General features: G+C 42.1%; 1 protein-coding gene across 5 annotated transcripts; it reads left to right on the top strand.

The window, feature by feature from the left end:
- The first annotated feature begins 24 nt into the window (after positions 1 to 24).
- Positions 25 to 27,949, top strand: nlrx1 (NLR family member X1). 5 transcript variants are annotated; one of them, XM_052039923.1, is made up of 9 exons: positions 25 to 347; positions 2,368 to 2,507; positions 9,670 to 9,798; positions 12,154 to 12,238; positions 13,458 to 13,549; positions 14,649 to 16,644; positions 18,013 to 18,099; positions 19,259 to 19,510; positions 24,163 to 27,949. In XM_052039923.1, exons 3-9 carry the CDS (start codon positions 9,711 to 9,713, stop codon positions 24,479 to 24,481), a joined length of 2,919 nt encoding a protein of 972 aa, XP_051895883.1. In that variant the 5' UTR covers positions 25 to 347; positions 2,368 to 2,507; positions 9,670 to 9,710; the 3' UTR covers positions 24,482 to 27,949. The 5 variants fall into 5 exon arrangements, with proteins under 5 accessions (XP_051895883.1, XP_051895886.1, XP_051895882.1 ...); XM_052039926.1 differs by having other exon boundaries at positions 14,652 to 16,644; XM_052039922.1 differs by lacking the exon at positions 2,368 to 2,507.

Here is a 27,949-nt window from a genome sequence, read left to right on the forward strand (position 1 = left end):
TCCAAGTGAGCAGAGCAAGTTGCCCATGAGTGGCCCTGGTTCCCCGCCAATCAACTTTCCCCAACGATAATAGTTTTAATTAACTCTAATGAGGGCGGTCCTCTACACTATCGGGCGGTGGAAGTTGTTCATCATGGTTCTGTCAACTGTAACATCTGAATCCGACGGGATCGGGAGCGGCCTCTGATGGAACCGCATAGTCCCGTCGCCCTGGTTTTTTTTAGAATCTTTTCAGGAACTCCAGTAAAAATGGAAGTAGTGTTTTGAGCAGGAGGGCCGGGAAAGCGACGGCAGGGACCATTGCCACGGCAATAAACAGAGAACTCAAGTTGTCTTTCAGATCAAAGGTAACTTTTCCACTCGGTTTAACTTGCGTTAAAAGTTTTAGAAGCTGGAACTTGGGGACATTACACACAGTCACTGTTGTGAAACTCACCGAGGCGCGGGACCCATTCCGAGACGGAGTTCGTGACTGGGAAATGAGAGCGAAAAATTAGTTTTATTTTAACATTTCTCCCACACACTGGGCGCCGATGTGTAGCTAATTATTAATTGCCATTTTTAAGACGAGGCCATGAACCCTTTCCCCGAGATGGAATGAAACCGTTGCACAGCAGAGTAGAGGAGTTTTCCAAAGTTGTTCTGATCACTTGTTTCTTTGCTTGTGGGTGCTTGCCCTGTAAATTGGCTGCCACAAGTCACTGTGTCACGTACTCTCAAACTTCAGAAGCTGTGAAGCATTTGGGGACGTCCTGAGGTGGAAGGAAGCAATAATGGAAGGATTGTTCTTTCGAGTTTCTCGCATTTTATTCAACGTTTCACTTAATTTGCATTTTAGTCTTAAGCATATCAATTTAGTGAATTTCCTTTTTTCCAAAAATTCCTATCCAATTTGTTCCCAGTTATTGACTTATCCCCATTTGATCCAATTTCGGAATTCATGAAGAGTTCTCAACACTCTTGACACAACAAAGTGGAAAGGAAAAATGTAAATGTATTTTTTAATTTGATTTATTAAAAGTGTTTACATGCCAATGTCTAAAATGAGCACTATTCTAAAAATAACTGTCATTGGTCTATTTTTAATTCAGTCTCTGCACCTTTTCACCACCTATTTATATTGGCAGCAAAACTTCAAGAAACTGTTAGATTAAGAAGTCTGTATTAGTGCAAACATTTGTCCTTGAATGCTGGTTGGTTATATCTTCCCCAATATGGTTCACCTGTTCCTTACACCCAGGATGATTTCTTTGGTTCCACCAACTCACCTTTCCCTCCCCGAGCCCTAACCATGACTCTCCCATCCATAATGAACGCACAAAACTATCTGCTTGTTACAACCTTGGGCTAAAACGATACACTTTCCATCATGTTTTTATCTCTTGCTATCATTGTTCGTCTGTGTCTGAGATTTCCAACTTGATTATTTTGGATATATTCCCAAGACCTGTCAGTGAGTAAAAGCATTACATTTTTTAACAGCCATTGAGTCTGTGTATATATTTAATACCAGAACAAAATTACAATCTATTAAACCAAGTGGCACATGAAGCAGCACAAAGGGAATTAAATGAAAGCATTAATCTCGGACGCTACGGTGAATTCAGTGCTGACGCTGCATATTAGCAGCATATGTGGAATTAATTCCTAGATGTGTTAAGCTGAAGATAACCACACACATCTCCAATTTTAAAAAAAAAAGCAATTTGAAGATGGTAAAAAGATTATGGTCTATCTAGCTTATCTCTACCATCCTGACGTGATGCAGTGATATTAGTTAGTGAATAATCACAGCAATCATTCTAATCAAATCTATAGTAAACCAAACATTGAGGAAGCACCCAGTAGCAGAGAGCTGCAAGTCTAAAGCTTCTTGCTCCATCCAAACATGCTTCACTCACACTTCATGTGTCAGATTACTCAGATGCTGTATTCAAAAACGTTCTTTTCTGTTTCCACAATCTCCTTGAGAGCCTTCATTCAAGACAACACGCTCTCTGAAACATTGTTCAGTTAAGTTCCAATTTGCTTGCGTTCAAGGTGCTACTGTCCTGTAATAGAAGAAACTGTTTGCTATATGTGACATTATCTAGTCCTTCTCAGGATTGCTTTTAAAGATCAACATCTCTCACACCTCCTGGTCTAATAAGAACTCGTCCAATTTCCAAAATGTCCATTTACTTGGTGGCAGGCTCATCAAAAATTGAATCTTGCCCTAAAGGTCTTCTTCCCCCTCAAGGCACAGGAGGGAGAGAAGGGCTATTCTGAGGCAAAAGATTGAGTAAAATCTCTGGAGCAATTGGTGTTTTGTGCTGAGTTGGAAGGAGTCTACATTACTCTTGAATAACCCTCACTTTTCCCTTACAGAAGGAAAACATTGTATGATTTGTACTCTCTATTGCTGATCCCTTTTTGTAAAGTTTGAGGTGGCTGAAAACACTATTGATTTTGACTGGGATGCCACCCAGCAGCAAGTCGATTCTCTCTGGTGAAGGATTGGCATACAGGTAAAATCCCAGAGAGGAAGGGAAATACAACCTAAAGATTGGGGTGGGGGGTTAAGTTTGGGGGAAAACAGCAATTTAGACTATACTAATTTTACAGCAATGAGAGAATGATTTAATATTGTTGTTCAGCAAGATTATGTACCTGGGGATTGGTTGCTTTGTTTCACAGTTCTTCAAAGTTACTGGATTTAAACCTTTGGAATTTTTACTGCTTTGTATAGACTTGCATACAGCCTTGTCATAGGATGAGATTTCTTTATTAGTCACATGTACATCAAAACGCACAGTGAAATGCATCTTTTGCTAGAGTGTTCTGGAGGCAGCCCGCAAGTGTCGCCACGCTTCCGGCACCAACGTAGCATGCCCACAACTTCCTAACCTGTACGTCTTTGGAATGTGGGAGGAAACCGGAGCACCCAGAGGAAACCCACGCAGACACGGGGAGAACACACAAACTCCTTACAGACAGTGGCTGGATTTGAACCTGGGTTGCTGGCGCTGTAAAGTGTTACACTAACCGCTGTGCTACTGTGCCTGCCAAACGTGCATGACAAAGTGCTTAACAATTAAGTATTTTGGAAGCATGTGCATTCATGCAATGTATGTTGCCATATGCCACAAACAGCAATGAGAATTTTTAATATGTTTTTAGGAATGTAGATTGAGAGTTCAACTTTGAGAAGTGTTTCGTGCCTTAGCAAGCCATTTCTTCCTTGCTGCCTCATATGTGAGGAACCCAAAGACTTTGCTGAGGCCATGTATATGAATGTGATCATTTGTAGTCAAACCTAGACCAATTAGAATTTGGTTTCAGCCCACTCCTGTGGCAAGTACAGTAAATATAGCACAAGCCAGAACATCTCTGGTCATCTTCATGTATTGCCATGGGATCTTGTACATCCAAATAACAGCAGATGGGGTTGCTGTTTCTTTTGTCTTTCTGAAAGACTGCATCTCTGACACTGCAGCATTCCCCCAGTACTATACCAGAAGTGTCAGTCAGGCATTTTTTGTTCAAGTTTCTGATGTCAAATTCACTACTGCTGCCAATTCACCCCTAGCCCATGTACAGCAAGATCCCACAAACAACAAATAAATGAAGCACTATTAAGAGATGAATGTTGATTGTTGGCATGAGGGAAACTCTCCTGGTATTTGAAGAGTGTTGAAAGATACTTAACTTCCATCGAAACTACTGGAACAAGAGAACTTGCATTTCAAGGTAGGCTGGCATCTCCAATAGTGCAATGCACTTTCAATACTTCCCTGAAGAGTTGGCCAAAATTAGCAACTTTATCCTGAGTGTGGCATGTGCCCCTGTCTTACTGGTTCGAGTTAGGGTGACATCAGCCAAGACAATTTACCCATGAACTTGCCATTCCTATAATTGAGAAACACTTGAGTTGCAGCATATACATGAGATTTTATGGTACTTGCAATGACATCTGTAGTGAGTTCAGGATTCCACAAGCATACATTACAACCAATCACATAACTGTCATCGGTTGCAGCCAAAATAGAACAGCAGTTCTTGCACATCATCGATTGTGGCTGGGATTTTGATTCCCTTGTTAGTGATTATTGGAGCATAGAGTAGACAGTTTGCCCTCTGCTCATTTAGTCAGCCTGCAGTGAAGAAAGCAGTCTTACCTTAAGATCACTTGAATGCTGGAGTTTGACAACACCATCTGTGACATCAAAGGTCAGTCTCTAAACCTGTCATGGTACAGCGTGAAGGGCATGGGCAAATTGTTTGCTCCTGCTTTCTGCTGAGGCTCAGTGGGGAAAGTGGGAAGTGAAAGAAATTAGATTTTTCAGTATTGCTTCTGCTAAGTCACATTGGTGCTCTCCTTGAAATGTTGCCTGAATAACAATTTGCATTTATATTGCAGTAAAACATCCCATAGAGTTCTACAAAATATTTTTCAAACAAGAATTTACATTAACCTACCCCCTCGCTTTCCCCTGGCACCATTTCTCCTGCCAGTTCCACCCCCTGCTGTGTTTTCACCATCCCTTCTGATTTTTCCCCCTCTCTGATCCCAGACGTTCAATCCTCAATAAAGACCCCAGCTTCATCCTCCTCCAATCCACCCAAATAAATTCCAACCCTGACTTGGCATCGAGTTCTTCCTTCCTCTCCATTTCTTTAGCCAGGAGTCTGCACCTCAGATTGTGGACCCTTCCATCTCCAAAATTCCCAATCCACTTAAACTCCTCCCTCTTGGCTCTTGGCTCTTAGCCTCTCTGGATCTACTCGCCTTGATTTTTCTACTCCTCATCTGCCCGCTCACTCTAATCCATGCTTTTCTGAATTTGCAGTACTCTGATCGCAAAGAACCAACTCCAATATTGTCATTGACTCGCTTACAAGATGGTGCTGTTGTAGTCTTCAAACCAACCTCTATGTAGCAGAGGCTAAATGTCAGCTTTCATTGCTCCCATGTCATCCTTGTATCTCCCTCTGGGTGATGACTCCACACTGAACATCCAGTCATTGTATCCCATACAGTAATGGATTTCATTTCCTTGGGAGATCTCCCCTCCACGTCTTCCAGCCTTGTACACTTGCAGCCCTGCACAGTCCATTTCTGCCTCCTGGCCATGATCCACAAGTAGGACTGTCCCAGCAGAGCATTGTATCAGCCTTTCCCATCAAATTTATTTCCTCTACATTGACTCCATTCTTTCTTCCCCAGTGCAGACCCTTCCCACTTGCATCGGTGAAACCTCAAATGCCATCAGCCACTTTGCTGTCCCCAGTTTCCTGGTATCAACGGGCTCATCTTTACCATGCTCGTACAAAACTCTCTGCTTCTTCCTTGAAAGATGCCCAGTCAGTTTCCCTCCACTGACACACTTTCACCTTGAACAACTTTCTTCAACTCCACTCAATTTCTCCAGATCAAAGGTATAGCTATTGGAACTCACTTAGGCCCGACTACACCTTTTCGTGGAGCAGTTTTTATTTCAGTTCTTCTTGAGGCTCCTTTTTCTGGTACATCAACAACCATAATTGGTGCTGTTTCCTGCATTTGTTCAGAATTCTAAATTTTCATTTATTTTTGCTGTTTATTTCTACTTTGCTCTCACTTTCACACTGTCCATCTCTGACCCTTTCACTCCTCTTCTGGATCTCTCCATCTCTATTGCAGAGGAAAGGCTAGTGATGAATGTCCATTACAAGCCTATGGACTCCCACAACTATCTTGACTATGGTTCGTCCCACCTAGTCCCCCACATGGACTCTATTCCATTTTCCTCATTCCTGTCTCCATTTCCATTGCGTTTAGTCCAATGAGACTTTCCATACAGGTTCATCTGAGATATCTTCTTTCCTGAAGCTTGATTTGCCCTCCACCACAGTTAACAGAGCTGGTGGCTACGTGTAATATGTTTCCTGGACTCCACTCACCGCTTCTTCTGGGCGGTCTCGAGGTCCAACCCGGCGCTTCCTTGACACTTTAATTCTCTATCCCACTCCCCCTTTGACCTACCTGTGGTATCCTGTATTCATCAAAATGATGACCAACGTAAGTTTGAGGAACATCTTACTTTTCCACCTGGGCACATTGCTGCCTTCTGGATTTGATATCTAATTCTACCAGTTCCGGAAACTCACTTGCTCTGTCTTTATCAGAATGGGCGAGGCCATCCATCTGTGAAATTGTCTGGATTTTTTTCTGTCTCCTACTGGGCATGTTGTGCAGTTCTGCATTCTTGATTTTTGACACCCTTCCTCTGCATTCTCACTCTCCAACTGCCCCCATTTCATAGTCCTTCTGAACAAAAGACCGTTCTCTTTCCATAACTTCCCCCATTAATCTATGGACCAGTTGACCTTGTTTATACCTTATTCCCATTGCCATGGGGATATGAGAGGTATTCCCTTTGTTTTCTCCATTCATCCCTTCCCCACTCTCTCTGCAACTTTTTTTTTGCAACACTAACTTTTTTCTCTCTCCTTCCTTGTTTTGACAAAGGGTCTTCAACCTGAAACATTAAATCTGTTTCTCTTTCCACAGGTGCTCCCTGACCCTGAGCGTTTCCAACATTTTCTGTTTTTATTTCGGATTTCCATCATCTGCAGTTTTTTATTTTTAATTTACATATGTAGAGAATGGGACATGTAACCAAGAGTTTGATTAAGGAGGTTTTTTTTTTAAAAAGAGTATTTGAGAGGAGAAAGAGTTGGGGTCAGGAACTGCAAAGTTTGAGTTAAGAAGAAGCCAACGTGGGCACAATGGTTGAACAGTATAAATTGAAGGTACACAAGGCCACAGTTGAAGGAATCTGCTGGTCATGGATTGCTTTGGGAGCACAGGTCTAATATATTATTTTAATCTTTAGGTATAGTTGCTCCATTGGTGTATCGAGCAGGTAGTTGGGGATAAAACTCTTGAAGCAGCAAAGGAGATGGGGTGGGTGGGTTACTTGAAGAGATTGGACAAGGAGAAAAAAAGAAGAGAAAAGGAAGAAAATAAGTTCTAGGGCCAAGGACAACGATGGATCTGTGTGTGGATCTTGGAAAGGAAGTAAAAGCGGAGTGTGGGTCACAGGAACTGACATGGGAGGCGGTTACAGTTAATGACTCTGCTTTTGTCACTTTCAATTCCTCAAAACTTTTGTTTTTTGCCCCACACCAACATGGAACCCCACGCCACTTAATCTGTCCTTGCACTTCAGCAAAGACCTTTCTTTTTCTCACTTTCCCCATTCCTTATCTCTGTATCTGCTTAAAAATCTACAACTTTAATATTTTCCATTCTTGTAAAAGATTGTCATGTGAAGCATTAACACTGTGTCTCTTGCCATGGAAGCTGTCTGACACGCTGATTTATTCCCAGAATTTTCTGTTTCATTTTAGATTTAATGTCAAAAGGTATGATGTTACAAAACAAGAGGAACTTCTAATGAAACTGTTACGTACCAGCAACAATAGAAACACACCAAGTCATGTATAAGTGTTAGAAACTATTTTATTAATAACTATTTATGATTATAAGAAAAGTAAAAATGTTAGATATTAAACATTAACCACAAAACTAAACTTGAAATATGTGTGTGTGGCAAATTCCCAAACCTCAAGTCTAGGAATAGTTCTCAAAGTTCAGTTCAGTAAGTCATAAGGTGAAACATGAGCAAAGGCTTTTGCAAAACCACCATTGACTGAAGAGAAAATGTAGAGAGAAATTACAAAATCCACATGTTCCACGATGGAACCCACATGGCACCTCAATATCTGAAGATCTCCACTGCTTTGTTCCAAAGTGTCTGCCACCCCGAAGGCATTCGATACATGGCCGTCCACAGAAATACCTGTTTTCCAGTACAGGCTAACGACAAAGTGGACTCCACTGGTTTGCTCCAAAAATCCACAACTATTGCTCTCTGTCTCTGTCTCTGTCTCTGTCTCTGTCTCCTCACTGAGCAAAACTGCCAGCACGTTGTGATAGTCTTGCTGTCCTTGATAACACCACACACACACTACTACTCTACTGTCCAGGTGCCTGAAAGGGACATTCACCAAATAGCAACCTGGCTTGTAACAAAACAATAAAGGAACAGGGGAGGTGTAAATGGCTACAAAATGTCCTGGAGTGCTGCATGAAATCTTGTATGCTCAATAACTGTCAGGGAATCCAGAGCTTGCCACCCTGGCCCAAAAGTGAGTTATGCATAGCAAGATTTCAAAAGTGAGCATTGTGCTGTACTCTTTGACATTTTATTATTTCGTATGCAAATTGTTTACCCAAGTCTCTGTGATTGTGTAAAAACTTAAAAATCAGCAAGTCAAGTGTCAATTTTTGATTGGGTCTGAAAATTGTTCCAAAAATATCTGTTACATGGGCTCAAGCACATCCCATGATCCCTTCAGACAGCAGAAAGTTCTCCATGTCCTTGGTAACTTTTATCCTTTAACATGGGCAGAAGCAGATTAACTGGTCATTTCTCTCATTCATCTGTGAGAACTTGCACTGCATAATTTCAAACATTTACCAAGAAAATTTTACAAAATTTCTTAACTCTGAAGATGTGAAAGATGCAAAATTACTGCTAAATATAGCTTAAACGGTTACTCCTGACAGAACTTAGTGTTCCATTTTCAATGTTCAATCACCAGTGATGCAACACTCCCCATAGAAATGTCTGAAATAATTCAAATAACTATCCACTCCAGATATTACTATCTAACCAAGGCAGTGCTTCATTCTCCATTCAAATGTCTTAACAGCCAGTGTTAAACATAATAATAGTTCCACTAAATAGGGTGATGGTTGCACAAGTTTTATCTGAAGCACAATGCTTCCTGCTCTCAAAGCTGATAGATTAATTTGGTAGTTTTTGAGAACCATGCCTGTAAACTTGCACATCACTTTCCCTTGAGAAGCCTTGATACTTCTGGTCTAGGCTTGTGAAGAGAGTGGACCCTGAGGTACATATGATTTTTGGGGTGTGCGCTCAGAAATAGAATGCTTTTATTTTTTGGCCCTGATCTGAACTCTAAACTGGTCCTGTCCACACAGTCAGCAGCACCCACCATAGCAAATGATACCGTGGCATTTCCTGGAAAACTATTGGTGCCTGCAGTAGTTTCTCAGAAGAATTATGCATTCTATGCTTTTTTCAAGCCATCTGACCATGTACAATGAACAGTGCAAGACAGAATACTGTTTCTTCATGAAAATTTGATGGAGCCCTGTTGCCTTTCATGTGCTGGTGTCTAACTTGAGCCACAAAGCTACTTGTGTTCCTAAAACTAACCATTGTATCAATGTGGTTTAAGTAGCACTTTATTTCCTAGAGGCTGCAAGTCATTAATTAAATATTTAACTTGGATTGTATGATGCATGATAACAGCATTTTTTCTGAAAGGAATTGTGGTTTTTGGCTTCTTGGGAAAACATAAGAGAGAGAAAGAGGCAATCAACAATGAAGACCATTGTATACAATCCCCTCTTGTACACTTTCCACCACTAGTTCACAGATCTTCAATGGATATAACACAACCACAGGGTGTCCCAAAGAATCTTACAGTCTGAAAATAGAATTCTAGCTCCGACTGATATGAATTATTGATTACCTATTGTGACGGCAATTGTAAATCTATCTTGTTCTTTTTGCAGGATTGCTTATCTTGTCAATTGATTCCCTCTTTCAGGAATTAAAGGCTTCTGTGAGTGAGTGTCTTGCAGAGCCAGAATGCAGCATTTGAAGCACCTACCCAGTGGAGTAAAATGGACTTTAATAAAACACCGGATGGGAAGCACTGTTATGAATACTTTTACGAGTAAGTCCTGAGTTACTAGAGTTGTGTACTATCAAATCAACCAATGAACCACACTGTTGTTGCTTAACAGTGAATTGAGAACTCAGGTGTGGTCTGGTAATAAATTGACAGTCTATTCTGCTGATGTGCTGCATTTGTTGTGTGATGCTAAACCAAACAAATATTTTAATGCATTGAGTAATGTTACTCCCTCCATTTCTACCCCCCCCCCCCACTGCTGCTGAAAGCCTCATTCACACCTGCATCCTTCTTGAGCTTGATTTCTCCAATTGCCGTTTCCCAAGAATCATGCCTTGATTCTAATAGTACAGATGTCCACTGTACCTGCTGTATAACAGCATTTAACTCCAATGAATACACCTTAATGGCATTTCACATTGGCCATCATCCTCATTGATCTTCATTGCCTTGCACTCCCAATGTATTGATAAAAAATAATTCTTGTTTTAACACACTCCTCCATGGAGTTGCTTCTCCCTTACTTTGCACTCTTCTCTAGCCCCATGACTCATAGAATCATGGAAAGAGGACAACGTTGAAGGAGACCATTTGGCCCAGATGAGCCTGTGTCAGCTTGATGCAAGAGCAATGCAGTCAGTCGTACTCCCCTGCCCTCTCCCCAAAGCTGTGGATTTTTCCCCTCATGTAATTATCCATTTCCTTAGAATGCCACAGTTGAATCTGCCTCCACAACCCAGTCTGACTTAATCTGCTCTTTCATTTGGTGACTCACACCTACTACGTTTCAAGTCACCATGTCAACAATCTGTCACTAATCCCCACCACATATATCTCTCCATTTTGAATAATTTCCTTGAACCTACTTCAGAAAATCACTGTTCCATCCCATCCCCTATTTGATTGGTATCTATCCATCCATCCTTAGTCTTGAGAATGTCTTTAAAATTGTTGTACATGACCAAATCATTGGGCAGCACTGCAGGGTTATCTGCCAGATATTGGTCTGACTTCACTGTAGCTGAGCGGGAAGCAGTTTATTTTGTCTTATTCAATTCACCTTGTTTGTTTGAAAATGTCATCCATTTCTAAACAGACAGCAAAGAAGCTGTTCAGTATACACCCCAATTGTCATTGTTTGTGACTTTGGTCAAATGTTTCACAATAACAGAGATACCATTCCAAAGCAGCTTATTGCAAAGAAGGTGCAGAGGCCAAGAAAGCACCACAGCACCTCTACTTCCTCAGGAGGCTGAAGGAATTAGGCATGTCCCCTTCGACCGTCAGAAATTTTTATCGATGCACTGTAGAGAGCATCCTATCCAGATGCATCACTGCTTGACCACATCTGCTCTGCCCGGGACCACAAAGTGCAGAGCAGAGTTGCTCGTAAAGCAAAGCAAGAAACTGCGGAGTGATGGACACAGAATATCTTGGAAACCAGCCTCCCCTCCCCTCCCCTTCTGTCTACACTTCTCACTGCCTTGGTAAAGCAGCCAGCGTAATCAAAGACCCCACCCACTCCAAACATTCTCTTTTCTACCCGCCCCACCCAAATCGGGCAGAAGAGACAAAAGCCCGAAAGCATGTACCACCAGGCTCAAAGACAGCTTCTGTCCCCCTGTTATAACACTATTGAATGGTTCTCTAGCACAATAAGATGGATTTATCACAATCTATCTCATTATGGCTTGCACCTTAATGTCTGCGTGCACTGCGCGCTCTCTGTTATTGTAACTTGATTCTGCATTCTGTTATTGTTTTCCCTTGTACTACCTCAATGCATTGTTGTAATGAAATGATCTGTATGGATAGCGTGCAAAACAAAGTTTTTCACACTATCTCAGTACATGTAACAATAATAAACCAATTTACCTTGACATAGCAAGAATGTTTCCGTTCCTTGTGGATTGATTCTGAAGGAAAGAACCATAAATAGAAGGCAATAACTAATAAATCCAGTCAGGAATTCACTTCTTTAGCCAGAGTATTGAGAATGAGGAACCTGCCACTGTAATAGATAGTTGAGGCAAATAACATTTGACATTTGTTTTTTATGAATTAAAATGGGTGGTTCACATGTAGTGTAAACAAAGTGTGAGTGACCCACTGGGAACTGTGTACTGGATTTAATTCTGTTGAATGTTGATTGAGACAGCTTGCCAACTGGATACTGCAGGGAATCCAGCAGCTCTTTCAGGGTGCCAGAAGTATTTTCATAAGAACTCGCTGTGAGTGCGTGAGATCAGCGGGAGCATTTGATGGATTCCTAGTCCCACAGAAATTGTTTTGAAAATGTATCGCTTATATTTTCTGAGCATTCTTTAAATTCACTTGGTGCTTTTATTTTGTTCAGTTCCTTGGTTTCTGCTATTAATTCATTTGGCTTCTTACCAGGTGCATGCAGGACAACCTCTGGCGGGTTCCAGCATGGCCCAGTCCCAAACTTGAAGCAGATTGTCATCGCGATTGCCAGGAACATGTGAGTTCAGATTTTGGGTATGCCATCTTGCATGAAAGAGTTTGGAAGTGGGTATTTGGCATCACTCACTTTCATTACTTTGCACAATTCGGGATCCCAGTTGTGAGTCTGTGCGCCTTTCTCAGCACAGTGTAATTGGTAACTCCCAGTGAGGGAACTACGTGGCATAGAAGTGGGCCATTCATCCCATCTAGTCATCCCTGTGTTTATATGCTCCACACAAATCCCATCTCACCTCCCTCTGTTGCCTCAATAAATACAATGAGGAACTTGCCATAAATCCACATCATCATCATCCATGTAAAGGAAGAGGAGGACCTGCCAGGGGACCTTGGGAAAAGCGTTATGGTGATGAATCCGACCATGGTAATTATAGTGAAATTTCCTTGCTGTTGGGCACCATGTCTCTCGGTTGCAAGGAACTCTGGAACACCCTCCTCAAATATAGCTGCCTGCAGAAATCCATCTATATTTTAATTTGTTTCATATTGGTGTGAAAACCATGGTGTTAACCAATGGGCCCACAACTGAACCAATCTTTAACACAGACTGATATAAAATTAATCCTGTGTCATTGACCCATCACTTCAAAATCTTTCTCACAAATCGGCTTCACTGGGCAGGCCATGTTGTTCGCAAACCCAACTCCAGACTTCTGAAACAGACGCTCTATTCCGAGTTCTGTCATGTGAAGAGATTACCAGGTGGTCAGAGGAGAGAAAATCAAGGATGATGTCAAAGCCACCTTGTAACGATGCAGAATCTCCACTGGTTGCTGGGAATCCTGGCCCAGAGTAGAGAGGGATTAAAAGGGTTTGAACCTGAAGTCAGTTGAGATGGGAGCATGCAAAAACCACAAGAGATGGAAGAAGTGCATCAGTTCACAGAACATTGTATCAGATGCCACCTTCCCCATCTATGGTGGAGTCTGCAGGTCACAATATCAGCTTGATCAGTCACCTTGGAACCAAGGTGGAAGCAAGTCATCCTCCATCCTAAGAAGCAGCTAAGTTATAAAATACTCCATTGCAGTTTCACTACAGCCATGAAGGATACTAGACACTCGTGCACATCATAGCACTGTCCGATATATGGTATTGTATTTATTGCATGTGTTCCAAAACACCTCCAGACCACTTCACTTGGATTGTTGTGATGGAGGAGCTATTTATCCATGCTGTTATCTGTCACAGACAAAACTATCTTCTTTTCCATCCAGAAATCTATCCAACTCTGGAAGGCCAGGATCTGTACAGCATCGCCAGTGTGTGCTCCACCAGTGCAAGGCACTGAGCACTAGCTCTGCTCGAGGTAGGACTGCTTGCAAGACATATGATTCGTGTTATTCCTTTAATGTTGTAAATGCCTTCCCAGAATGTCACAAGAACATTATCAGACCAAACCTGGCAGAGCCAAGAATTAGACATTTAAGAGGTGACTAAAGCCATGGTTAAAGAGGAAGGCTTTGCAGAACATCTTAAAAAGAAGAGAAAGAGCTGGGGAGGCATGGCTCCTCTGTTCCCAAGCCCACAACCTCAGCTTCTGATCTCAAGTCCTTGGCAGATGCAAGACTGAGTCCCACTGGTAGTGTAAAGGAAGGGGGTTGCATAAGAGGACAGAGTTTGAGGGATGCACGGGAGGTGGATTGGAAGGGGTTACAGGGTTCAGAATAAGCATGACCACCATTAAAGGATCATGGCCAGTTTTAGGAATCCATTACAGACAGACAGTGTAAGATTAATTGAAGTGTACAAACTTTTGAGGCTGAGAAAGAATGAACAGGAAGGTCCTATAGCTTTTGACTATGGGACATAGATTTAAATTAAATGGTAGAAGGGTTAAGAGAGAATTTTAAAGGTTTTTAGACCCAAAGAGTGGTGGGGTTCTGAAGATCAAGTGCTGGAAGCAGAAACTCCCATCACCTTCAAAAGTATGTGAATGAATACTCGGTGACATGCAAGCTTAAATACTGAGAGATGGAAAGTTGGATTAAGCTAAATGGCTTCTATCTCACTATTAGAAGACTATTGAACAGTCCCCTTGTACAATAAGATGGACTCTTGACCTTACAATCTACCTCATCATGGCCTTGTACCTTATGGTCTGCCTGCACTGCACTTTCTCTGTAACACTTTATTCTGTTATTGCTTTTCCCTTGTACTACCTCAATATACTGATGTAATGAAATGATTTGTATGGATGGCATGCAGAACAAAGGCTTTCACTTTCTTGGTACATGAGACAATAATAAACCAATTTAACAATTTAAATAGCTTTTTTTGTTAGTATGGACACAGTGAACCAAATGGCCTCCTTTCTGTTCTGTATACGCTATCATTCTGGTTAGGGCTGTTACTAAGTTGAGATCTTAATGAAGAGTCCTTACCAAACCAATATCTATCTGTTTCAGCAGATCCCATCGAAGAGCACAGAAAGAGACTAAAAGCTTGGTTCGGTTATATGCCCAGTGAGGAAAAGCAGTTTGGCTTATTTTCAGTGGAAAACTGGCATGTAGAGCCAGTGATTGCTGAAAGCTCTCCTGAAGAGAACAGGGAGCTCACAGCAAGATTCGGCATCTACAGTCACATTGACCCTAAAGAATCCAAGATCATAAAGTTCAATAAAGTGTTCACAACTGGGTCTGTTGCATCTCCTGTGAAGAATGTGGTTTTGTTTGGGATAGTGGGAATGGGAAAGGAGACAGTGGTTAAGAGGCTTGTCTTGGACTGGTGTGACGGTCAGTTCAATCAGTTTGATCTAATCCTCCCATTCTCCTGTGAAGATTTGTCCTCACAAAATCAGTCCATTTCTCTGAATAAATTAATCTCTCAGAAGTATACTCAGCTGAAATCGATTGTCCCTCAAATTGGGTCAGGAAAACTAGGGAACATCCTTTTCATTTTCAATGGTCTGGAGCAGCTTAAACTTGACTTCCGCCTCTTAAAGAACAGACTGTGCAATGATCCAAATGAGCCCCTGCCACCTAACAACTTGCTGGTCAACCTGCTTCGAAAATACATGCTCCCAGAAGCCAGCATCCTGGTCACAATGCGGCCGTCAGCCTTGCATTCAATCCCAACCAAGTATGTTGACAAGTACACCCGTAGCTGTGGCTTCAGTGATGTTGAGCAGCAGTACCTGTACTTCAGAAACCGGCTAGAAGTGTCTGAGGACAATAAAACCAATGAAGATTTGATGAGGATGCTCTATAGGAATCTGCAAAGACAAAGCCAGCTCACGGCAGGCTGTTTTTTACCATCCTATTGCTGGCTTATCTGTGCTATGCTTCACTTCCTCCACTTTGCCACTGCAGACATGCCTGTTCAGACTCTGACTGGCCTTTATACCAACTTTCTGAGATTAAATTTTGGTGGTGAGATTCTAGATTCCAGCAATCAGCAAAGCATCTCAATTGTGCGATACATCGCCAAAACTGTTGGCAAGCTTGCCTACGAGGGGATTGAAAAGAAGAAGGTGCTTTTCAGTGAAGAGGACCTGCAGAGATCCTTTGGATTGGATGCCATGACGGAGGAAGAGTTGAATCAGGTCACTGCATTTCAGATTGATATGCTGGGTTTTTTCATGTCTCCCATTGCTCAGCATAGCTGTGAACCCCTCCTCAGGTTCACCATACCTGCAATGCAAGAGTATTTGGCTGCCCTGTATGTTGTCTTGGGTGAGAAGAAGACTATCTTGGAACAAGTTGGAGGTACAGTATCTGAAACCATTGGAAAAGCCAGTGAAGATGTGACTGCCGTTTTGTCCATTGTATCAAAGCTGCTGCCATTCAGAATTCTGACGTTTGTGCGGCTCATAAATATTTTCCCACGGATCTTCAGAAAAATCAGCTGGAAGAGCAAGAAGGCTATCGCTAACACCATGATCTTTGAAATGTTCAGGGAAGAGGATGAGTTCAACAATGATGTTTTGGAGCAAATAAATGCGAGCATTCTTGGAGAGAGGGAAGGTGGTGGTGAAAGAATGGATGCTCAGTGCTTTGAGCTCTTTCCAGTATTCATGGCTGGGTTACTGGCCCAGGAGAATCGCTGTCTCCTAAATCAACTTGGCTGTACAATAAAGAATGTAACTGTGCGTGAAATAGCAAACAGCTTGAAGAAGCATCTCAGCAGCACTGTCAATAAGCAGTTGGCTCCTTCAGAGCTCATGGACCTCCTTCTGTTCCTGCACGAGTTGCAGAATGATGCTTTTGCTGGGGAGATCAGCGGAACCTTAAATAGCTTGGATTTGTCTCAAGTTAAGATGACTTTATTGAAGTGCATTGTGATTGCATCAGTTATGAATACATCGAACCATCCAATTGAGATGATGAACTTCAGTTTGTGCAACTTAATGGGAGACCACATAAAAATCCTCCACCCTGTTCTTCAAAGATGCAAGAATTTAAAGTAAGTTTTCCAATTTTTTTTAATCTTTGGAAAAAGTGGGGAAAAAATGGCAGGTAGTTGAAATCAGAACTGGTGAAAGGTCGTTGTCATGATATGTTAACTCCACTGCTCTCTCTCTACAGAGGCTGCCTGACCTACAGAGCTTTTCCAGCATTTTCTATTCTGTGTTTTTATTTTATTCCCCTCTTCCTTTTTTCATTCCACTCTAACCCCTTTTACTTTTCCTGACACTATATGTGTAGGAATGGTGTGTTGAGGAAACATATCCAGTGCAGTTCTTTGGTATCTCGAGGAAAAATATGCTCACTCTCTCTGCTAAGGTGGCTCTTGGTCAATCTCGTATTCTGTATTTGCTGGAGTGCGTTCAAGATGTTGCCTCTGTGGAGAGAAGACCAAGCAATTATGCCACAAATTTGTAGAGCCAGGGATTGGGACAACAAATGCCAAATATTTGAAAACTTGAAGCACTAAATCTTGTTCAGATAGATGGCCATGATTTCCCCGGCTTACTATAAATGATGATATGCCCAATATAGAGAGAGAGTTTGCTTTTATATCACCCTAGTAATATGGTCCAGTGTTTTGCAGCTAATGTAGTACATTTGAACTGTAGGCAGTTTGGGAAACGCTGCACCCAATTTGCACAAAGTTCCACCAACAACACTTCATTGATTCTTAACAATAGCACTTTGGGATCTTTTACATCCCCCTGAGAGAGAGAATGGGGCCTCGGTTTAACATCACTGCTAGATGGAAACTCTGTTTTACTCCTTTTCCATGCTCTTTGGGAGGGCTTGTCTAGATTATGTGCAGAAGTCCCTGGAGTGGGGCTTAGTAATGAACTGACCACTGAGACTGCTTAAGGTTCTTCAGAGTAGAGTAAACAATGGCGTAGGTACATTCAACTGGAATCTAGACAATTGTGTGATGGAAAGAAATGAAAGTAAATGAAGATGGAGCAAGTGAAGATTACAAAGATGAGCATGGTCCATTTCAACCTTGTGAAAACTACATGCAAAAAAGAGCTGATGAAAGGTCATCAACCTGAAATGCCAACTCTGTTTCTTCAAAGATTCTGCCTGATCTGTTGAATACTTAGAATTTTCAGTTTTCTTTTATGTAGAGCTGTATATTGAACAGTTATGCTGAGGAGTCCCTCTGTGGCCTCCTTGACTAAATCATCTTCCAAACGGACTTATCTGCATTCTCATTGGCAATGGGCAAAAGTCGATGCCTTCAGGATACACTCGATGCACTCTGAACTCTCCCTCTTTCTCTCTCGAATCTGTTAATAACCTTTTGGTTTTGTTCATTGAAAATATAATTTATTTATTTAATAAATTAAAATGTATTTGCTTTTTATTGCAGCTTGCAGTTTAACAATTTAGGACTTGGTGCTTGGAGAGAGATTAGCAATCTATTACAGGATCCAAATTGTGCAATTGAAAATCTGCGGTAAGACTAGATCTTGATTAAAGATAAATCCTACTCATTTGCCTTCTGTGATGTAAGTTTTTTGTGTAAAACGCTGACCATTTTGTGCAAAGCTTTCTCTACCTCTGGTGCATTGTGGCTGTGGTGAGGTCTGTCTACCTGCAGCAACTTGTTCAGCACCATCTCCCAAAATGAGGATACACCATCACCTCCAATGTTCCCTTCCAAGTCACACACCCTAATCTGGGCTGTACCTGTCACTACTCATTCAAAATTCTGAGAATTCCTTCTCGAGAGCAGTTAGGAATTGGCTGTAATTCTGATTTTACAAATGGCAGTCTTACTCTGGGAATGAATACATTAAATTGACTAATATTGTAACTTTCATTTAACAGGACTTCATTGCCTTAAAAAACCTTAATATTTACATAAAAACAAAATTACAGACTGTATTCTTGTGGCATCCTGAGTTAACTGGTTTTGCTAATAATGTTTTATAGATCACGTGGAATCAATATGTGCCCAGACAAGAGGGTGTTGGAGTGGAATTTTGTTTTGTCAGTCCTGAGAATCTTTTTGAGGGGAAATAATTTCTTTTGTTTGGAGTGACAATTGCAGAGTGTTTTCTTTGCTCCTTTTTCATACAGGGGATCACGCTGAGTGAAGGAGTGGGTGCGGGGGGGGGGGATATACATGAAGGACAGGGATGGGAAGTGGTGGGATGGGGGTGGAAAGGAGGATAAGAGGGACAGATTAAGAATGAGGGGGTTGATAGGATGGTTAGGGTTAGTGCCCTTTCCCTCAGTCTTGAATTTTTGAATGCCAGGTGACACAGTTGGGAACCAGTGAAGCTTGCTCTTATTTTCTACTCTGGTACAATTTAGTGACGGTCACAGGAAACTTTTAGGATCAAGACTTGGTCCCACCCTTACCCTGGTATCGAGCCTGCACATCCATTAAGGATGGATTGGAAAATTGTGGGGCATTCCTGTAGAATCTGGATGCTCCTGAACAGTCATTCTCAGTGCAGACAGTGATCACTTAGAAAAAACACACTTATATGTGAGGTTGCCATTGGATTAAGATGCCTTCCATAGTTAAATGTTTGACCAGCTTGTCTAGAACTGCATATAAAGAGGAGAATTACATGTCCTCATTGTGATTTTTGGTTAACCCTCAGGCTCTGTGGCAACACATTGTCAGAAGCTGCAATTAACTGTATTGGACCTTCCATCATTCAGAATAGTTCTGTTTCCCATTTGTCTCTGCTTCATACGTCACTTGGAGATGATGGTCTAAGAATCCTTACACCGTACATCAGGGATAACACAAATCTAAAGGAGATTAACCTCGCCAATAATCTCATTACTGATGATGGTGTGATGGCCCTTGTGGAGATGGTCAAAGAACATCCAACGCTGGAAAAAGTCCAGTGAGTAGTGTCAATGTTTTCAGATTTGCTGCACTGTTTATCTTCCTACAATCCAAGAGTAATGCAGCTGAGAAGGCAGGTGTTTGGCCCAGTATGCCTCTGCCAGCTCCTTGATGGAGCTACCAAACTGGTGCCACTCAATTTTGTTTTAGTTTATTTATTAATTGAATTCCTTCCCATACCCCTGTAATTTTCTTTTCCTTACTGAATTGGTTTTCACCACCCTTTTAAACAACCCATCCCAGATCATAACAACTCATTGTGAGATTCTTTTGTTCTGCATAAAGTCAGAGCATTACAGCACAAAAACAAGACCTTCAGCCCATCTAGTCCATACTAGCCTGGTTTTCTCCCATCTACCTGCACCTGGAGCATAGCCCTCCATTCCTCTCTCATTCACGTACCTATCCAAACTTCTCTTAAATGTTACAATTGAACTCACATTCACCACTTCCACTGGCAGCTCATTCCACACTCGCACCACCCTCTAAGTGGAGTAGTTCCCCCTCTAAGTGGAGTAGTTCCCCCTCCAATTCCCCTTAAATATTTCACCTTTCACCCTAAGCCTATGACCGCTAGTTCTAGTCTCACCTAACCTGGGGGGGAAAGTCTACATGCATTCACCCTATCTATATACCCCTCATAATTTTGTATAGTTCCAAAAGATCTCCCCTCATTCTCCTGCACTCCAGGGAATAAAGTCCTAACCTATTCAACCTTTCCCTGTAACTCAGGTCCTCAAGTACCAACAACATCAGTGTAAATTTTCTTTGTACTCTTTCATTATTAGGCGACCAGAACTGCACACAATGCTCCAAATTTGGCCTCACCAACGTCTTGTACAATTTCAACATAACATCCCAACTCCTGTACCCCTTGCCCTGATTTATGAAGGCCAATGTGCCAAAAGCTCTCTTTACGACCCTATCTCCCTGCAGTGCCACCTGCAAGGAATTATGGATCTGTATTCCCTGGTCCCTTTGTTCTACCGCACACCTCGGTGCCCTGCCATTCACTGTGCAAGTCTTACCCTGGTTTGTCCTCCCAAAGTGCATCCCCTCGCACTTGTCTGCAGTAAATTCCATCTGCCATTTTTCAGCCCATTTTCCCAGCTGGTCCAGATCACTTTGCAAGCTTTGATAGCCTTCCTCGCTGTCCACTACACCCCCCAATCTTGGTCTCATCCACAAATTTGCTGATCCAGTTTACCACATCATCATCTGAGTCATTAATATAGATAATAAACAAGAACGGTATCAGCATCAATCCCTGCGGCACATCACTAGACACAGTCCTCCAGTCAGAGAGACAACCATCTACCACCACTCTCTGATGTCTCCCGCTAAGCCAACGTTGAATCCAATTGACTACTTCATCCTGAATGCCAAGCAACTTAACCTTCTGGAGCAACCTCCCAAGTGGGACTTTGTCAAACACCTTGCTAAAGTCCATGTATCAACATCCACAGCCTTCCCTTCATCAACCTTCCATGTAACCTCCTTGAAAAACTCTATTAGATTTGGTTAGACATGACCTGACACGCACAAAGCCTTGTTGACTATCCCTAATCAGGCCCTGTCTATCCAAATACTTGTATATCCTGTCCCTTGGAATACCTTTCAATAATTTACCCACAATTGACATCAGGCTCACCAGCCTATAATTTCCCAGCTTATTCTTAGAGCCTTTCTTAAACAACTGAAGATCAGCTGTCCTCCGGCACCTTACCAGTGGCTAAGAGAGTATTAAATCTCTGCCAGGGCCCCTGCAATTTCTGCACTAGCCTCCCACAAGATCCTAGGGGACACTTTGTCAGGCCCTGGGAATTTATCCACCCTAATTTGCCTCAAGACAGCAAGCACCTCCCCTTCCGTAATCTGGATATAGTCCATGACCTCACCACTATTTTTTTTTCCCTCACAGATGCAAAAAATCCACTAAAAATCTCCCCCATCCCTTTCGGCTCCATGCATAGATGACCATGCTGATCTTCAAGAGGACCAATTTTGCCCCTTGCTATCCTTTTGCTTTTAATATACCTATAGAAACCCTTTGGATTCTCTTTCATCCTGTCTGCCAGAGCAACCTCATATCCTCTTTTAGTCCTCCTGATTTCTCTCAAGTGTTCTCTTGCATTTCTTATACTCAAGCGCCTCATTTGATTCTAACTTCCTATACCTGACGTGCACCTCCTTTTTCTTTACCAGGGCCTCAATAACCAAGATTCCCTAAATCTGTTAGCCTTGCCTTTTATCCTAACAGGAACATACAGATTCTGTACTCTCAATATTTCACTCTTGAAGGCCTCCCCCTTACCAAGCATCTTTGTCAGAAAACAACCTATCCCAATCCACACCTGTCAGATCCCTTATGATGCCATCAAAATTGGCCTTCCTCCAGTTTAGAATCTTAACCCTAGGACCAGTCCTGTCCTTTTTCATAATAATCTTGAAACTAATGGAATTATGATCACAAGATGCAAAGTGTTCCCCTACACTCACTTCAGTCACCTGCCTGGTCTCATTCCCTAAGAGGAGATCCAGTATCACATATCTCTTTAGTTAAGACCTCTACATATTGATAAAGGAAACTTTCCTGAACACATGATAAACTTGATCCCATCCAGTCCTTTTCCAGTATGGGAGTCCCAGTCAACATGTGGAAAGTTAAAATCACCCACTATCACAACTTCATTTCCTGCAACTGTCTGCTATCGCTCTACAAATTTTCTACTCTAAATCCTGCTGACTATTGGGAGGTTTATAATTATATTCCCATTTAACGTGGTCGCCCCTTTTTTGTTCCCAAGTTCCACCCAAATTGCCTCTGTAGTCGAGCCCTCCAGTACGTCATCTGAGCACTGCTGTGATATTTTCCCTGATGAGTATTGCCACCCCTCCCCCTCTAGCATGTCTAAAACAACAGAACCCCGGAACATTGAGCTGCCGGTCCTGCCCCTCCTGCAACCAAGTCTCACTAATGGCTACAACGTCATAATTCCACGTATGGGTCCATGCTCTAAGTTCATCTGCCATACCTACAATACTCTTTGCATTGAAATAGACGCAGCTCAGAACATTAGTCCCACTACACTCAACCTTTTGGTTTCCATCTTTGCTTGTAGTCTTAACATCTACTTACCCCACAGCCCCTCCACTTGCTGCCCTGCCACTCTGGTTCCTACCCCACTGCAACTCTAGTTTATACCCTGCTGAGCAGCACAAGCAAACCTTCCCACAAGGATATTGGTCCCCCTCCAGTTTAGGTGTAAACCATCTGTTTGTACAGATCCCACTTACCCTGGAATAGAGACCAATGAACCCTCTCTCCTGCACCATCTTCTTAGCCACATGTTAAACTGCGCTATCTTCCTGCAGATGCTGGAAAACTGAAACAAAAGCAGCCAACTGGGCACCATTGCCTCCCTACTCATCCTGGGTCAATCTCCTTGTGGCTTCACTGAGTGAGACAGCAGCTCTCAAGACTAGTCAGGACTTTTAAGAACACACAAATGTTGTTGGGTGCGACAAACGTGTCTGTGATCAGGAGATGCAAGTGATTCTGCAGATGCTAGAAGCTGAAGCAAGTCCAGTCCTGAAGAAGGGTCTCGACCCGTAATGTCGACTATTTATTTCCCTCCATAGATGCTGCCTGACCTGAGTTCCTCCAGCATTTTGTGTGCGTCCTTGATCAGGGACTGGACCCATCTTTACACCATGCATTCAGCCTTGCCAACTCACCCTCGCAGTATATTCCAATCCCACCCACCTCCACACCACATCCCTCAACTGCTGCTCATCAGCTCACCTCATCTCATCCAACTGCACCTTCACACCATCTCAAACCCCATGATCCACTTTCACACCTTGTCCCTTATCGTTCTCAATCTTTTTATTCTTTACACAAATGAACCCTCTTAACTCATTCAAGGACTTGTGTTATTTAATGAGCAATGTTATTATCCTTTGGGTAGAAAAGTTTCTGTGCCTGGCAATTGAACTTTCCAAGTTGAATATATCCAGGGTGATGATTCATGTTGTGGCACTGCAGGAGCAGACTGTAGGGACTCAAGAAGGCAACTAACTATCATCTTCTCAAGGGCAACTAAGAGTAGGCAAAAATTTCTAGTCAGTGAGTTTTTTAATCTATTATCAGTTCTGTGCCGGTAGTGACTATGTATTCCGCGTCCTCAGTAAACAGTGTTGTTATTCCATTAGTAAATGATTGTCATGTCTTTGCAGTTGCAATGCCCTGTGGTATAAGTGGCAAGGAGTTGGATTTTCTGTCCATCACTTCATTCATGCCCCCAAAAGTAGCCATGAACTATTCAAACAGCCATACAAACCCTCAGATCTCTGCAGTCCTACACATTTCCCAATTCTGGCATCTCACCTCTCGTCTGATTGTCATTGCCCCACCATTGGTAGCCATGTCTTCGGGTCCCTACACATTCATCCCTCACTTCTCTGCTCCTTCAAAATGACCACTTAAACCTGTGACCTAACTTTTGATCAGCTGCTGTAAATCCACTTACACCTCCGTCAGTTTTCTGCCTTGGTATGATTTACTTGGTTTAAAGGTAGTTATTGGCAAGTCAATGAGTCAGTCGCTCTTATCAGCCTGAATAAAACCAGTCTATTATGTTTTCTTAGCCTTTACTTAAATGAGATCAGCAACAGTGGAAAGCAGAAGCTGCAGGCGCTCAAACAGGACCCAGAAGGAGTGAACGTTCTGGTTTCTATCACGGAGGGATCGAATGATTCCGTGCACTGGACGCTGATCCTGAAGAACATTGTGCGGAATGCAGTGAACCAGGATAAGCAGAATGCTGAGGACTACCTGCAGCTCCTGCAGAATGACCTGAAGTTCAGCTGGCAGCAGACTAGGAACCCGTGGAAAAAGATGAAACTTCTGCAGGTTCAAAACCAGTTTGAGTACTTGCAGAAACAAATCCAACAGCAAAAGAAATAGTTGAAGTCTGACCAGCACTTTCAGCTGTGGAATTTTAAAGAGAGAATTGCATTATGGTGACAATCTATCTGCAATCCGTAATTCTGGCTTTTTTTTTACCAGGGTATATTGATAGAGGAAAGTGTTCACCTGAGGCTGTTGCAGATCTGAACTCTGGTGAAATGGTGCTGTCATGTTCCTCTTTATGTGGAGTACACAGGAGGGCTTAGGGGAAGTAGGGGTGAAAGTGGAATCAGAGGCATGGGTGTCGCTTGTTAGTGGACATCTCTCAATGCCCTAACCCCATGTATGAAAAGCTGGATTTGATAATGGAGCCACCTCAAGATCAAAAGATGGTTAGATTTTCCACGGGACATCTGGATGAAGAATTTTGTTTTATCGAAATTAAGGAAGTGAACACAAGGTAGTTTATACAACTCGTTGAAATGCTTAAAAAAAATCACCCATACCTCCTGGTCACCCTCCTTTATGAAGTTCCCACTCTCTAAGATTATTCTGGAATCTATGGGAATTAGATTAAGTTCTTGGGACATTGCTGATGAAATCCTGGGAGAAATATCATTGGGCATTCAATTTTTTTTGTTTAGTTTGTTAATTAAAATACTATATAGATGTACTGAAGCATGGGAAAATGATAAATGCATGTTGAACAGCAAGGCTGGATAATGTGTCATAAAATATCCAGGAATACATTCAACCAGAGTAGGCAAGGCTAATCCCTCAGACCGGTACAGTTCAAAAGGCTAGCTGTTTAACACAGGGCTTGAAAATTCACAATTATTGCAGAAACTGCATTGTGCTGATGTTTGTTTGGAGCCTTGACACACACAATTGGAGCATGAATTTGCTGCCTGTATTATAAACCAACGCTCTCTTGTGTACCAGGAAAGCAACCCAGGCAATCTCAGCCATTATAGTTTTTCCCATTTTGTTATTCACTTGGCCTGGCTCCAGTCTTGCAGTTATTGCTCAGGGATCATCTGCAGAGTCTTCAGTTTTCTTTGATTCTTTTCCCATAACCTACAGGAGAGGTTTGAAACAAAATCACAAGTTCCAGGATGTAAGTATGGATTGGTGTCACAGTTCCTTACAAGTTATATTCCTCTTGGGATTCCCTGTCCAGGTAGTTTAATTTGGATTTGTTCCCCTTGTTCACTTCCTTGCTCCTTGAAAAGTTTGACTCTCTTGTCCAAGGTTTCATGCGATGTGGCAATTAATCATCCCTGACCCATCCTTATTCCTTCCTCATCGGAGAGTACACACCCTCTTTTTTCCCCCTCCTTACCCCACATAACCAGGTTTTGTGTGTGGGAGGAACACATTTCCTGTCCAATCCCAGCAGATGCCAAGACGGATTAGAACAGCAATTTGAGAATGAGAACACTTGGAGCTAAACTGGTTCCTGGAACCCTCCTGAACAGTGTGGTTATGTATTTGTTGGCTCAGTGAGTCACTGTGGGAGAGATGAATCTCTGCTTTTCCAGTAGAGGATTTTGAACAAGTAAAAAATTTTATATTGCAGGTATGTTTCCTCAAACTATGTGAAATGTTATTTCTTTCAGAACAATAACTACACTTATTTATCAAGCACTCTGGAATATTTCAGAATTTGCACTATGATTTCTTACAGCCCTTAGTGTTATGTTAACAACAGCCAACAGCACTTTAAATCTACTGCCTACTACGGGTGAGAAAGCAGTAACCGCAGATATGGCCAATAATGCCCCCTGGAGCCAGAAGATATAAAAACACATGCAATTGAATTTTGAAAGAAAGTGTGCTCTTTCACCCAACATCTATTTGACTATCGCCCCTTTCCTCAGCATTTGTATGCAAAAACTTATAATAAAGTAAAATTTACTAAGGCTTTTGATAGAGTAAATGTGGAGAACCTTTGTGCTGAGAGGGGAGTTTGTAACCGAGGGATACAGACTAAGGCACTCGGAGAAAGAACCAGAGGCTGGTGGAGCTGGGAGCAGGTGGGTTTGTGGAAGGAAGGGGAGTGCATTTTGTAAATATAGTGAGTTATTCTGTGTGGAAGTGCTGCTTGTATGGGGTGTGGCTTGATTTGAGGTTTTCCTATTTACAAATGCTGTATTAACTCTTGCATGACTGGAGATCCTTCCCACCCATTGCTGTGAAGCACTTTGGAGCATTTTAAGATTGGCACTAAGGTTCCTTGCAAGCCTGTGAGTGTTTAAATATGTAATTCCAGTGTCCCTGAGGAGGGCTGCCATTTTGTGTACAGTAACCTCTCACAACCAACAATATGATAATGGCCAAATCATTTATTTTTGAATGATTCCAGTTAAAGGATGAATATTGGCCAGGATATTGGGGAGGGCTCCAAGGTGAGAGGTGATTTTTTTTTCAACTGCAAAGTGGAGCTGGAGCAATAACTGGGTGGAGCTCTCAGTTTATAATGAAGAACATAGGGTGTCACTGAAGACCAAAAGTTTTTCTCAGGAGGTTGCTGGATATCAGCAGTTGTTTCTCTACCAACCAAATAGTTTGTTAAATTTAATTATTGTTGCTGCAGTCATCATAAAGAACATTACATTTACTGCCCTCTTAGGCTTTTCTGCCCAGTATTTGGCAAGTGTAGATGCTCCTTAACAAACCTCTTTATAATATCATCCAACTTGATTAAAATATTCTGTGATGCTTCGTTTAAAACCAAGGAGTAGTAAAATTGAGGGATGAAGTAGATCTTAAGTCAGTTTATTTAAGATTTATTTAAGTCTCACCTTCAGGAGACTATGACCCATCCCTCGAGTTTACTAGTCCACTCACCCAACGAGCATCCTATCCAAGGACTGATCCTGGCACCAGGGTATTTCTCCCATTTGCCAGGGCTGATTAAACTTATTCTTGTTTAAAAAGCCAATTATCGATGGCATTAGGGGTGGGGAACCTCTTGCACCTCACCCAAGTTGTACATGACTAGGTCAATGAGCATCACTAGCTCTTCATTATCCATCCCCTTAGTTTTCTAGGGAAGGTGATGCTGGGCTGCCATCTTAAACTGCTGCATATGGTTGCACAATGGTTAAGTTACTGGACTAGTATGTAGAGGCCTGCCAAATATTCTGGATATGGGGACTTTAAATCTCCTCTTGGCTGCTATGAAGTTTGCATTCAGGTATTTAAAAAATTTCAGAGCTGAAAAACTAACGTAGTGGTGACCATGAATCTACTAGATTGTTGTAAAATCCTCCATGTTCTTCAATGTCCTTGGGAAGAAAATCTGGTATTTTATCTAGTGTGGCCTTTCTGTGACTCCAGACCCGCCAGTGTGGTAGATTATTGACTGTCTTATGAAATGGCCAAGCAAGGCATTGTTTAAGGGCAGTTAGGGATGGGCAATAAATGCAGACCTAGTCAATAAAACCAACATTCCCACAAATTAATTACTGAAGAAAAACTTAGTGTTCCTACAATTCTGGAGATAGTCTTGCGATTTTAACT

This window comes from Pristis pectinata, chromosome 27 (assembly GCF_009764475.1).
Source record: "Pristis pectinata isolate sPriPec2 chromosome 27, sPriPec2.1.pri, whole genome shotgun sequence".
Lineage (NCBI taxonomy): Eukaryota > Metazoa > Chordata > Chondrichthyes > Rhinopristiformes > Pristidae > Pristis > Pristis pectinata.